Consider the following 14,471-nt stretch of genomic DNA (forward strand, 5'->3'; position numbering starts at 1 on the left):
GACCCAAGATAAACAATGTAAAGGCAATGCTACCAAATACTAATTGAGTGTATGTGAACTTCTGACCTACTGGGAATGTGATGAAAGAAATAAAAGCTGAAATAAATCATTCTCTCTATTATTCTGACACTTCACATTCTTAAAATAAAGTGGTGATCCTAACTGACCTAAGACAGTGAATTTTTACTAGGATTAAATGTCAGGAATTGTGAAAAACTGAGTTTAAATGTATTTGGCTAAGGTGTATGTAAACTTCCGACTTCAACTGTATGTAAATTGTCAAGTATTTTTTTTGTCTTGTTTTGTTGTCAAACTCCAGGAAGACTAGCTGTCGCCATTGGCGTCGGCTAATGGGGATCCTATTAAAAATCATAAATGCAAGCAATAGCCTAACTTCATATAGTTTCTGCCATATTGATCTCACCGGCTATCTAATCCTATCAGGGGAATTTATTTCACCTTTATTTAACCAGGTAGGCCAGTTGAGAACAAGTTCTCATTTACAACTGCAAAGCAATGCGACAAAAACAACAGTTTCACATGGGATAAACAAACATATAGTCAATAACACAATAGAAAAATCTTTATACAGTGTGTGCAAATGTAGTAAGATTAGGGAGGTTAGGCAATAAATAGACCATATAAGGCAAAATAATGACAATTTAGCATTAACACTGGAGTGATAGATGTGTAGATGTTAATGTGAAAGTAAATGAAACAGCCCCAGTGTCTCACTCAGAGCATAAAGTCTTGTTCTCTCCCTCGTTAGGGTCTGGTTGACTCCCATGAGGATGGAGCCTTCCTGTTGAGACTGGACTGTCAAGAGTTGCGACGTTAGTCTGGGAACAAGACCTTTTCCTTTCCGCTACACTGACAACCAGTTCTCATTCATTCTGTGGTCAACTGTAATGTTGTGGAACCTGACAAATGTTCATAATGAGACAGTCAATGGTAACATCTTCAAGTGTGAGGTTTGTTTTGATAAAACACTTATGTATGCTATAGAACAGGCTCATTGTAATGACTGGAATAGAATTAATGAAACTATTAAACCTATGGAAACCACATACGGTGTTCCATTCCAGCCATTACAATGAGCTGTCCTGCTATAGCTCCTCCCACCAGTCCCCTCTGGTATGCAAGCATTGCTCCTTCAGGTAATGTATGACAAGACCTGAGAAGAGTATTTCAATGTATCTTCAATCATTATTAACCAAGTTAAAAGCAACATGACCTACAGAATGAAACAGTGGTTGTCAACTAAAGCTTGTTTGATTAAGCTTTACAGGCCTAAATCCATTTTAAGTGTGACTTGTGAACTAGAAAGATAGAATTCATTAATTAACCTTTTTGATTAAAGAGGATCGAATAATCCTGGACTAACACTCCAGACGATAGGAACCAATGACTTATGGCGCAATCACGCATGGCTTTCTGATGAAGAGTTCAGAAACCCTGATTAAGTGTTGCAGGTTCATATGGTAGGTCCTGTTTGATCCGTGAAAGTACTGAAGTAGATGTGTTTAGACGTCTGAGGGGAAGAGGTAGTCTCTTTCGCCAGACAATGGGCGCGCTGCACGCACACTCCACGGCAGCTGTGAGAAGAGACTAGGGAAGAGGAACCTCTGAGGCTGATGAAACAGAGTTCCAATTTTCACTCCCTCTTACTTTAACAGAGCTCCCACATAAGGCCAACTTAATGCAATGTTCAACATCACATTTTACTTAATCGTCACAGGGCAGCACACAAACAGATCATGATAGTTCCAGAAATAACATTTTGGTCAAGCCCAACCATAGAGCAATGGCACAGTTACAGTCAAGCTGATTGGACAGCATCTTCCTGTGCTGTCCCAGTAAACAATCTAGCCTTGACAAAAGGCCCTGAATTTATGCATTAGTCACAGCTCAATACTGGACATACTGCTACTTCTGAGGATCACATATTAAACAGTTAACATTCTCATAACCTGGTTTGATTTAGATTGGAAGTGTTAAAAAAAATGTTAAGAATAGCTGACATGTTTTAGGAACAAAATTACTGGCATTACCGTAATTTATTTTCTTATGTTATACATATAGAATATGAACCGGTATGCTATACATACAGTGACCTGGGGAACAAAACAAAATGTAACAGTTTGTAACAGCAGAAAAAGTCTGAAAAAAAAAAATCATACTAAAGTTATTATTTCTGTGTTCACATGGCTAATGTGTACAGTAAAATCACTGACGTTAATGGTACAAATATTACTGACTTATTGTAGCTATGCCCCCAATGCTTTAAATACAATATGGTAAAATCTGTATATAAAATCACAACGTGTTTTGGTTTAGCACAACAGGAAACAATCTGGTAATCTGAGTTAAATGGATTGGAAAAGATCTTAGAAAACTGAATCATTACGTATAAGATCAATTAACTGTCAAATTTGGATAGACATTATGGGGGGGGGAAAAACACTCTGCTCAGGGGACAATTTAAAATACAAAAATCAGGAATAGGGTAAAACATTTCCTCTTCAGGCTCCGACGTCATAATCTATCCACAAGCCTATCGTTCATCTTCTTTGTACTATCACAGTTTTTCATGTTTGTGACTCTTAAGATCAGATCTAGTTGGTCGCTCAAGGGCCAAAAAGGACAGTCTTGATGTAGGCGACCGTGGTAAAGTTAAGCAACATGGCCACATGCTCATTCCCTTCCAGCTCAAGCATATGGACAGGCTGATTCTGGTGGCCTATCCAACGCTTGCACTGGGTGGCACTAAGCAGGTTGACTGTCCCATCCCCATCTCCAATAATCAGTGTGGGGTCTGTATCAGGAAAGTTGGTATAGAGGAAACCCTCCGCTGTGGGCACTCCACTGCCGTATAGACAGTGTATGGCCACCCCAGGGGGCTCCAGTGCACTGACCAGTGGCGCAGTGTCTTGACGCATCTCCCAGCCGTCTTCGAAATCAATATCCTTGAAGAAGCGCTGGTAGTCCTTTACGGTGTAGTTGGTGGTGGGTGTTTGGATCAGGACCTGGTCAGCGGGCCAGGAATGTGCGTATGGGAACAGCCATGTGGTTGAGACTGCAGAGCGCTGCTGTGAGCGGATTTTTAGTGAACTGATGACTGGAATACGGTTATTATCACCTACAAGGAAAGACCAAATATAAACCACTGCAATAGTTAATATAAAGTACATAGTTGCTAGACATTATGATTGGTATGCAGCCCACAGTAACTCCACTATTGTGTTTGACTCCTATGTAACTTCATGCCGAAAAGCCTACTCAGACTCTTACCAGAAGCCACAACTTTCATGGTTTTGGCCACTCCAGCCCAAGGAGCACCCAGGGACACAAAGGCCTTGATGTAGCGATCCTTCCAGGTCTGGGGCTGATGGTTTAGGAAATACAAGGTATACATGTTCCCCATGCTGTGGGCAATCAGTACAACCGGACCTCCAGCCTTCTCTGCCATCTCTTCAATCATCTGTTGCAGACTCAAAAAGTAGGCCTTGTTCTCATCTGTCAAAATCATATAAAAGCAAGGGGGAAAACTTGCATGAGACTGGTCATTCTAAACTACTGCGATTCCTATAACAATATTTTAAAGCAAACAATTAATACATCTACAAGATCTAAATTGACATTCTGTTTCTCTTTTAAAATGTTGATCATAATGCCAATGACTACCGTAATTTCCAGACTATTAAGCGCACCTGAATATAAGCCGCACCCACTGAATTAAAAAAATATATATATTTTGAACATAAATAAGACGCACATGTCTATAAGCCGCAGGTGCCTACCGGTACATTGAAACAAATTAACTTTACACAGGCTTTAACGAAACACGGCTTGTAACAAAAAATAAAAAATTAGCAGTAAGCTTTAGTTGTCTTTTTGCACTGAGTCAATTCCTCACGCTGCTGTTTCCAACGTTTTATCATCGACTCATTAAGACCAAGCTCCCGTGCAGCAGCTCTATTTCCTTTTCCAACAGCCAGATCAATCGCCTTCAACTTGAAAACTGCTCATATGCATTTCTCCGCGTCTTTGCCATGATGAGGGTGACAAAATGACTACCGTAATCAGAATGATGGGAAGTTTGAGAGCGCTCGATTTAATCTAAACAGTAAACAAAAAAGTTGTTTGACCTTAACCCGTTCGGCAATTTCATTGGTCTAATGAAAGCTTCATGCCGCCAAAAAACTGAGCACGTCACAGAATGTGTTTTTTTGGAAAAAGAAATTGAAAGCGGGAAAAATCCATATATTAGCCGCGTCATTGTTTAAGCCGCGAGGTTCAAAGCCTGGGAAAAAAGTTGTGGCTTATAGTCCGGAATTTACGGTAGATACAAAGTAATACAACTTACAGGCTAAAATCTACCCAACAACACTATAAAGGTTGGTGGCAATAACACATAGCTAGCTCTTAACACAAGGAAATGCAATTCATCCAAAGACCTGTTGCCAACAAGCTCGGTTCATCAGACCGCAAATGTAACAGAATGCAATGGACTGTAAGGGGTGTAGGCTACTTACTTGGAGCCTTGCGCCAGTCATACGGAGCCCCTCGAACATCGTCATCTCTTGTATATCCCCATTCTACCAGCGACTGCACTATGGTGACGAAATACATACCTGCAATACACACAATAGTAGCTTAGTCAAACCCACACACAAGCAAAGACTGAGATACTAACACTATTAGATAGACCGTTGAATAAATACTTTAGGCACGCTACTATGATGGGCCCACTCACCAACGTCACGCTTGCTGGGGTCAAGGTATTCCAGAGAAAAGGTCTGTCCAAAGCCAGGCACCCTGACATCTACCCCCGGAGGAGCTTCTGTCTGCCTTGTTGTGCGGTTGTAAATCAGTCTAATACACAGATAGATGCCAGAATATTAGAAAAGTTCATTACAGTATACATTCTAAGTATTATGAAGATGACATGGGATAGAACTGGAAACTTCACTTCACTTAATTCATGAGTTGTTCCTGAAATAAACCCACAGCACACTGACATGTGGTTATTTTGGTTAGAGACCCCACAAGCAACACCTGTTTCAATTCATTTCAGTATAGAGGGCTGCACCTGCGGGTCCCTACAGAGATCATTGTGGAACGGTCTGCATTTTTCATGCTGTGGTTGGGAGCGGGCGGTCAGACAGAATTAAAATATTTTTTGTTGTCCCACAGATTATTTGGAAATGGACATCTTTCTGCTTTGTATGCATTAGCCACGCTCAGAATTCACAAGTTAAGTAGCCTACCTCTCCTCTACTAGTTGGGCGTGCGAGATCAAGTGCGCCTAGTATACAGTGCATTCAGAAAGTATTCAGACCCCTTGACTTTTTCCACATTTTGTTATGTTACTGCCTTATTCTAAAATGGATTAAATAAATACATTCTGCAATCTACAAACAATACCCCATAATGACAAAGCGAAAACAGGGCTAGATATTTTTGCTCATTCATTACAAATAACATAACTTAATGACATAAGTATTCAGACCCTTTGCCATGAGACTCAAAATTGAGCTCAGGTGCATCCTGTTTCCATTGATGATCCTTGAGGTGTTTCTACAACTTGATTGGAGTCCACCTGTGGCAAATTCAATTAATAGGACATGATTTGGAAAGGCACACACCTGTCTATATAAGGTCCCACAGTTGACAGTGCATGTCAGAGCAAAAACCAAGCCGTGAAGTCAAAGGAAATCAGGAAAAGAGCTCCGAGACAGGATTTTGTCGAGGCACAGATCCGGGGAATGTACCAACATTTTTTTGGGGGGGGGTTCAGAGACTAGTCAGGATTGAGGCAAAGATGAACGGCGCATAGTACCGCAAGATCCTTGATGAAAACCTGCTCCAGAGCGCTCAGGACCTCAGATTGAAGGGTCACCTTCCAACAGGACAACGCAGGAGTGGCTTTGGGACAAGTCTCAATGTTCTTCAGTGGCCCAGCCAGAGCCTGTACTTGAACCCGATTGAACATGGAGAGACCTGAAATCGCTGTACAGCAACACTCCCCATCCAACCTGACAGAGCTTGAGAGGATCTGCAGAGGAATGAGAGAAACTCCAAATACAGGTGTGCCGACAATATTTTTTTTTTTTAAATAATAAGGCTGTAACGTAACAAAATGGGAAAAGTCAAGGGATCTGAATACTTTTCAAATGCACTGTATGTGTGGTCTCAATGAAATCGAATAGGCTGCCTATGCATGTACAGAATCACGTTCGTCATCTTTCCGAGTAAATGTAATATGATTAGACTAGCGTCTAAAATGTTGATTATGGAAAGTGGAGGGTGCTCAACCAAAGTGAGTCGAGGTGCAATCAAAATTTGATAATTGAAAAAAGGCACAACCATGGTAAGCGAGCATTGCGCCTTGTCATTTTCAATAAATATTGATTACCCATTTATGTCTGCAAATCGTCCTTGTAAACAATCAGGTCTCAAAGCATTTTGTATTCTGTATGTAAACCCGAGACTCCATTTAGGATGTTACATTTCGTATGGTATGTATTCATTTGTATGTCCAACCATTTCGTATTTGCTAAACGCACTATACAGTGTTACGAAATTGAAAAAGTACTGTTACTAATTTGCAAAATATGTTACAAATTCTAGCTAGGTGGTTAACGTTAGCTCAGGGTTTAGTAGTTTAAACGGTTAGGGGAAGGGTTAGCTAAGGTTAGCTAAGTAGTTAGTTTCTAATGAGCTAATGTTGGGTTTTATTTCACTTATTAGATGTGATGCATTACCTTTTACAGTAGATGTAGGCCTAAGTATGAACGGACTGTAATGCACTAAGAGGTTTATATTGTATTAACATAGATTGAGCAACATATAATAGACATGACTAACTGGAGGGTTGCTGGCTAGTAGGAGTGTAGGCTGAGTAGACTCTTGACACACACACACACACACAATGCCTGGTTGTGGGGCCGCTCAAGGACAGGTGTACAGGAGGGGCTGGTAGAATGGAAGCAGAAACTGTCCTAACTAGCATAAAAACAGGCACTGTCCTTGGGTGTCTGACTCTCGGGTACACACATGAAGATAAGCTAGAAGACCACTATGCTTGGCAACAAAGATGCGTCTAGAGGCTGGGACCAGCCGGCACGCCAACGATAGGATGAGTAAGTTTAAACCACGCTCATCCTCCCTCTGACAGGCCAGCAGTGAGCTAGAACTATCTCTGTCAGAGTATTTAATGAAGAACTTGTGATGTCATTTTCAGTTCTGTTTGCCCTGCGAGGTGTTACAGTGAACCCGTATATACGAAGATTGCATTTACCATTTATTCTGCTTGACTAATTCTATTAATAAACAGCTGAAAATATATTCAGTAGCCTAGTGTTACATTTTGTTCTGATAGCAGAATTGAATTGACGCAGCCCTAACACTAAAATGTCTGACGAGATTTGAACTCGCAACTGGTTGTGCACTACGCCTTCTATTAAATACACTATGCTCAAAGACAGAGTAATTGTTGAAAACACTGATTACAAAAGGGATTCAAATGTCAATTTGTACAATAGTCAGAAGATAACCTAGGCTACAGAAACAGTTCTAGCACATCGCTACTCAACCAGCTCCTTAGTAGTATTAAACTAGAATATTATTAAGTTGCCAGTAGTAGAGATGGTATCAGTAGCCTTCTACCGAGCTCATATTAACCAAATACCCAACACCCTGCTTTTCCTCCTCACATAGCACTAAGTGCTAACCTTATGTTATCGATCCAGCAGTCGATGGCCACCGGCACCAGCAGTTCCAGGTTGAGCCATAATGTGAAATAGACATCAGTCTTCTTGTAGCAGATGTAGTGAACCACGCTGGGCTTGTCCAGCTTGGCCTCCAACTGATTCCCTAGGTCTCCAGGAACTGTGGGACAATACAATAGGTTGAGGATGGCCAATCAGACTGACCAAAGGCAGAACACTATCAATTTAGTGTGATAGCAATGAGTTAACATTAACATATGACAACTCAGTTTCTGGGATCTTTAGAATGGCGAGATTAGTGTTTACTCTGGCCAGACTTAGATTTCAACATGTGAGGTAGTGTCTATATACAACCTTTAGTGACCGAGGCAACCACAAGTTAGAAGTCTAACCCGAAAGGAGACCCTAGGGCAAACTAAACTGATTGCCATCACTGCCATGTATGGCGACAAACAAATAGCCTACTGCTAGGGTTGTAACTTGCCAAATAGAAGATAAGGCAGTGAAATACCCTTTGTTGGAACACAGAACAGACTACTAATGTCTTGGCTTGCAATATGTATTTTTATTCTCAAGGTGTATTAAAAAGCTGTGAAAATAAAGGTGAAATAAGACAAACAGCATTAGGGAATTTACAAGTTGGTTAAATAGTAAGATGCATTGCAGCGCGTGGGGAAACATGTTGGCAAACAGCGTCGGTCACATTTTGTTCCATTTGCCAGTCATATGACCGTCATATGACCACCAGTCGCTCGAGCATAGCGTGCCTGAATCTCTGCTCATGAGTAAACAATCCGACAGCTAACTGCATTGTAAAGTTGGAGTAATAAATGTAATGTGCACAGGGATAGATTATTGACCAACAAAAGTTAACGACGGTATGTATATTAGCTAGTTTTACCCGCTCTCTAATCAAGGAAATAAACAACGCCTTGCTGTTCATTGAGGGACATCGCAAAACAAATCTGATGCTGCGTAACAGGTCAATAGTTTATGCTAACTAGCCTAACGTTAACTGTCTGACGTTAGCCAAGAAGCTGGCGAGGCAATCTGTTACAGTATTGACTATTTAAAAATAGCAGCGCTATCTAGTTAACGTTAGCTACAACAATTGGCACTTACTTAGGACTACGGGAGGTCTTTCCGATCGACATGACTTGTCCGTGAGACAATTCTCCAATGTTCTGCCGTTGATGTATGGTGCCAAAAACAACAAACACAGCTGAAAGAGCGCTGGGATAGTCAAACCACAGGATACCATTTCTCCCATTCATAACGCTGTTTCCCCTGATGAGGAAATGTGGGTGTTTATCAACACGAAGAAATCCCTTTGCAGACACACATTTCATAACATGAAAACAAAACTGCGCAGAATTTGAAAGCAGGGGTGCAACAGATCATTTATCAATCTATTGACCTTCTATGGTATTATGACGGTCCGCAAACAACACTAAATGTGCATGCCGCCACCTACTGGATGGGATGAAAACGGTTCAACTTGAACGCACAATTGGGACAAGGTAAAGGTGGAAATAAATATACAGTACTTCTAATATTCAGAAGTAAACAACTATACTCCAGTCAGATTCAAATGTATTTTCAGATCACTACACAGGCTCGGGTACCTGGGAGGGGGAAACCTCTTCATTCAGTATTCCCTGTAACATTTGGGCTGTAAAGTCCAAATGGTGAGTAAGGCTGAGCAAGGGCCAGTGATAACTGTTGAATGGCATGGATATTGGATCACTACACACATGATGCCCACAGGCTGAGAACAAGATATATTTCAAAGTAATAACCTGATTGCCAAAAAAATTGTTGTGCACAATCAAGACCTCAAGTGGAAGAAACCTATTGATTTGGTGACCACTTGACATTTCCTCTAGCGTCACCATCAGGCCTTTTCATTTCCATTTTGTTTTCCATTTCCACTTTTACAGCTGCTTATTTTCTAGTTGGTATGTATATTTAGTTCAAAAATCTGCTGCTGATTTTTATCATTTTGTTTGTTATATCATTCAAAGATGATGTTAATTTATTTTAATTGAAGAGGTTAATGTATATAAGTTATATTTATTTTAAGTTATTCATGTTAGGAGAATTTTCCATTCAAGATATTTACCATTTAAAATGACATTTAGACTGTAAAAGATAGCCTTTAGCACATTTCTTATAAAGGGTATCAATCTTGCATCAAATAGTGAATTTCACTGTATGCAGAATGTTGCGTGCATGTCTGCACAGTGTTATATTTTCATAGCTCCATGTCAGTAAATATTGGACTACAAGAGCCTGCAAAGGTAGAGTTATTTAAAGCTTAGAAGGGGTCGATTGGGTTCTGGAGGTGTGTGGTTACAGCAATTGCGCAGGGTTGATGTGTTGGTGGGGCCCAATGTGATGTCTTTTCATGGGGCCCAAAATCCCTGGTGGCACCCCTGGCTGTGGGACATCCCTATCAAACATCACAGTTAAAACCTTACTATAAACTGAGTAGTTTGTCTCCTTGATGCTGATTGGCTGAAAGCCATGGTATACCACAGGTATGACTCAAAATTACTTGTTTACTGTTCTAATTATGTTGGTAACCAGTTTATAATAGCAATAAGGCACCTTGGGGGTTTGTACTATATGGCCAATATACCACAGCTAAGGCCTGTATACAGGCACTCCGCATTGGGTGGTGCATTAGAACAGCGATTACCTGTGGTATATTGGCCTTATTGCTTAATTATACCTCAGTGATTAAAACCCCCACTAATCAAGGGCAATGTTAACCTACCAATTACAGGACATGTTTCTGATTTTAAAATAACAAAGATGATACATTTATTGAAAATAACTAACAATATATTATTGAAATCTATTAACAAAGATCGATTTACTTTTTTTTAATATAATAATACAACAGAAGTATTAATGGTTTTAAACTACTGTCAACTCTTTTGAAGAGAACATTTTCACATTGGCCCGTCCAATTTTTACAGGGCCACAGTGTCCCCCAACCCCCACTCAGTCCCTAGTATCTATGCTACAATAGCCTACGTGTCTAGGCTGTTCTGAGGGGAAAATGGGGTGCAACTCAATATTAGGAAGGTGTTCCTAAGGAAGGTGCTCGTAATGTGTATATTGTTATAAGTTAAATAATTAGCTGGTGTTCCAGCTGTTCCTGTTACTTTTGTTAGTCAGGAATTTAAGTGTGTATATTGCTGAAATTTAGAAGTGCTTCGCAAAATTCCCCAAATAAATAGAAATTGGCGGTAATACTACATAATTGTTGTTCCATTTAATATTTATTCAAGCCATTGCGCAATGATCATTCTAAATTTGAAGAACACTCAAACAATTATTATATTATTGTGCAAGTAATACTTATGAATTCATTGGCAACACATGAGAGACAAATTTTAACAATACTATGCATTTAAAGGAGTGGTTCATACATTTTCATTTGCAGTCAATGTGGCCTTTATGAATGTATTTTCTACCAGAATATGTTGTATGGAATAAACCAATTGTCTTAGTCCCACAGAAATGAGAAACCTATTGTCAACTGAATTTAACACTGGGGCAATAAAGTTGTAAATGTTTCATCAGAATTGATTTGGTATCAAAAGATAGACCTTAGTAAAAAAAATATTTAAAAAATACAGATAACACATACAGTAAAAAAATGGCACAACAGTCTACATGTAGAATTTATAGATGCATTGTTCTCAATTATCACATTTTATTTGTCATATGTGCCGACTACAACAGGTGTAGACCTTACAGTGAAATGCTTACTTGTAAGCCCTTAACCAAAAATGCAGTGTTAAGAAAAATACCTAAAGAAATGAGAAATAAAAGTAACAAATAATTAAAGAGCAGCAGTAAAATAACAATAGCGAGGCTATATACAGGGGGTACCGGAACAGAGTCAATGTGCGGGGGCACCGGTTAGTTAAGGTAATATGTACATGTAGGTAGTTATTAAAGTGACTATGCATAGATAATAACAGAGTGTACGCTGCTGCTACTGAGGCCCATTATCAGCAACCATCACTCTTGTGGTGTTCGAGATCTTCAGTTTCTTGGCAATTTCTCGCTTTGGAATAGCCTTCATTTCTCAGAACAATAATAGACTGACGAGTTTCAGAAGAAAGTTTGTTTCTGGCCATTTTGAGCCTGTAATCGAACCCACAAATGCTGATGCTCCAGATACTCAACTAGTTTAAAGAAGGCCAGTTTTATTGCTTCTTTAATCAAAACAACAGTTTTCAGCTTTGCAAACAACATAAAGGCAAAAGGGTTTTCTAATGATCAATTAGCCTTTAAAATGATAAACTTGGATTGGATAAGTGTGCCATTGGAACACAGGAGTGATGGTTGCTGATAATGGGCCTCTGTACGCCTATGTAGATATTCCATTAAAAGTCAGCCGTTACCAGCTACCGTAGTCATTTATAGCAATGTCTACACTGTATTTCTGATCAATGTTATTTTAATGGACAAAAAATGTGCTTTTCTTTCAAAAACAAGGACATTTCTAAGTGACCCCAAACTTTTGAACAGTAGGGTACGTACAGTCACTGTGGGGACGACATCATCAATGCACTTATTGATGAAGCCAGTGACTGTTGTGTTGTGTACTCCTCAATGCCATCGGAAGAATCCCAGAACATGTTCCAGTCTGTGCTAGCAAAACAATCCTGTAGCTTAGCATCTGCTTCATCTGACTACTTTTTTATTGACCGAGTCACTGGTGCTTCCTGCTTTAATTTTTGTTTGTAAGTAGGAATCAGGAGGTTGAATTATGGTCAGATTTGGCAAATGGAGGGAGAGCTTTGTAAGCATCTGTGTGTGGAGTAAAGGTGGCCTAGAGTTTTTCTTTTTAAATGTTATTTTATTTGTATATTTTTTCCCCCTCTGGTTGCACATTTAAAATGCTGGTAGAAATGAGGTAAAACTGATTAAAGTTTCCCTGCATTAAAGTCCCCGGCCACTAGGAGTGTCCCCTCTGGATGAGCGTTTTCCTGTTTGCTTATGGCTGTATATAGCTCATTGAGTGCATTCTTAGTGCTAGTATTGGTTTGTGGTGGTAAATAGACGGCTACGAAAAATACAGAAACTCTCAAGGTAGATAGTGTGGCCTACAGCTTATCATGAGATACTCTGCCTCAGGCGAGCGAGACTTCCTTAGATATCGTGCACCAGCTGTTGTTTACAAATATACATAGACCATCACCCCTTGTCTTACCAGAGGCTGCTGTTCTATCCTGCTGGTACAGTGTAAAACCCACCAGCTGTATGTTATTCATGTTGTCGTTCGTTCACGACTCAGTGAAACATAAGATATTAGTGTCATGACGTGGCCCTTTCTGGGTGTAGATCGTGGCTTCCCCCTCTCTCACTTTCTTCTACACCCAGGTTCTGTTATCTCAGTTCATCAATTCCTGGTGGAGACTCTCTCACTCTGGCCATGCATAAAGAGAATACAGAGAGAACAAGGGATTTTACTTGGCCAAACTCCTAAATCCCCATTTTGGAGACTAAACTATTTCCCCCTTTCCCGAATGTGGTAAGGGTCCGTGAACACTTAACTTCTCTAGGGCCAGTGGGACGATTTCGTCCCACCTACGTAACAGCCAGTGGAATCCCGTGGCGCGTTATTCAAATACCTTAGAAATGCTATTACTTCAATTTCTCAAACATATGACTATTTTACACCATTTTAAAGACAAGACTCTCGTTAATCTAACCACACTGTCCGATTTCAAAAAGGCTTTACAACGAAAGCAAAACATTAGATTATGTCAGCAGAGTACCCAGCCAGAAATAATCAGACACCCATTTTTCAAGCTAGCATATAATGTCACATAAACCCAAACCACAGCTAAATGCAGCACTAACCTTTGATGATCTTCATCAGATGACAACCCTAGGACATTATGTTATACAATACATGCATGTTTTGTTCAATCAAGTTCATATTTATATCAAAAACCAGCTTTTTACATTAGCATGTGACGTTCAGAACTAGCATAACCCCGCAAACTTCCGGTGAATTTACTAAATTACTCACGATAAATGTTCACAAAAAACATAACAATTATTTTAAGAATTATAGATACAGAACTCCTCTATGCACTCGCTATGTCCGATTTTAAAATAGCTTTTCGGTGAAAGCACATTTTGCAATATTCTAAGTAGATAGCCCGGCAAGCTATTTAGACACCCACCAAGTTTAGCCCTCACCAAAGTCAGATTTACTATAAGAAAAATATTATTACCTTTGCTGTTCTTCGTCAGAATGCACTCCTAGGACTTCTACTTCAATAACAAATGTTGGTTTGGTTCAAAATAATCCATAGTTATATCCAAATAGCGGCGTTTTGTTCGTGCGTTCAAGACACTATCCGAAAGGGTAAAGAAGGGTGACGCGCCCGACGCGTTTCGTGACAAAACAATTCTAAATATTCCATTACCGTACTTCGAAGCATGTCAACCGCTGTTTAAAATCAATTTTTATGCAATTTTTCTCGTAAAAAAGTGATAATATTCCGACCGGGAATCTGTGTTTTAGTACAAAGAGAGAGAAAATAAAAACATGGGGTCGCCTCGTGCACGCGCCTCAGTCTCATTGTCCTCTGATAGACCACTTACCAAAGGCGCTAATGTTTTTCAGCCAGGGGCTGGAATTACATCATTCAGCTTTTTCCCGGGTTCTGAGAGCCTATGGGAGCCGTAGGAAGTGTCACG

At 39.9% G+C, this 14,471-nt stretch overlaps 1 protein-coding gene across 1 annotated transcript; it reads right to left on the bottom strand.

Moving 5' to 3' along the window:
• Positions 1-1,707: 1,707 nt before the first annotated feature.
• LOC106573641 (phospholipase A2 group XV) lies at positions 1,708-9,151 on the bottom strand. The gene is made up of 6 exons (XM_014148876.2): positions 8,856-9,151; positions 7,737-7,893; positions 4,757-4,875; positions 4,536-4,634; positions 3,292-3,516; positions 1,708-3,139 (listed from the first exon to the last, which is right to left on the bottom strand). The coding sequence occupies exons 1-6, from the start codon at positions 9,001-9,003 to the stop codon at positions 2,628-2,630; spliced, it is 1,260 nt and encodes a 419-aa protein (XP_014004351.1). The 5' UTR covers positions 9,004-9,151; the 3' UTR covers positions 1,708-2,627.
• Between the last annotated feature and the right edge of the window lie 5,320 nt (positions 9,152-14,471).

The sequence above is a fragment of the Salmo salar genome, chromosome ssa16, assembly GCF_905237065.1.
Source record: "Salmo salar chromosome ssa16, Ssal_v3.1, whole genome shotgun sequence".
NCBI lineage: Eukaryota > Metazoa > Chordata > Actinopteri > Salmoniformes > Salmonidae > Salmo > Salmo salar.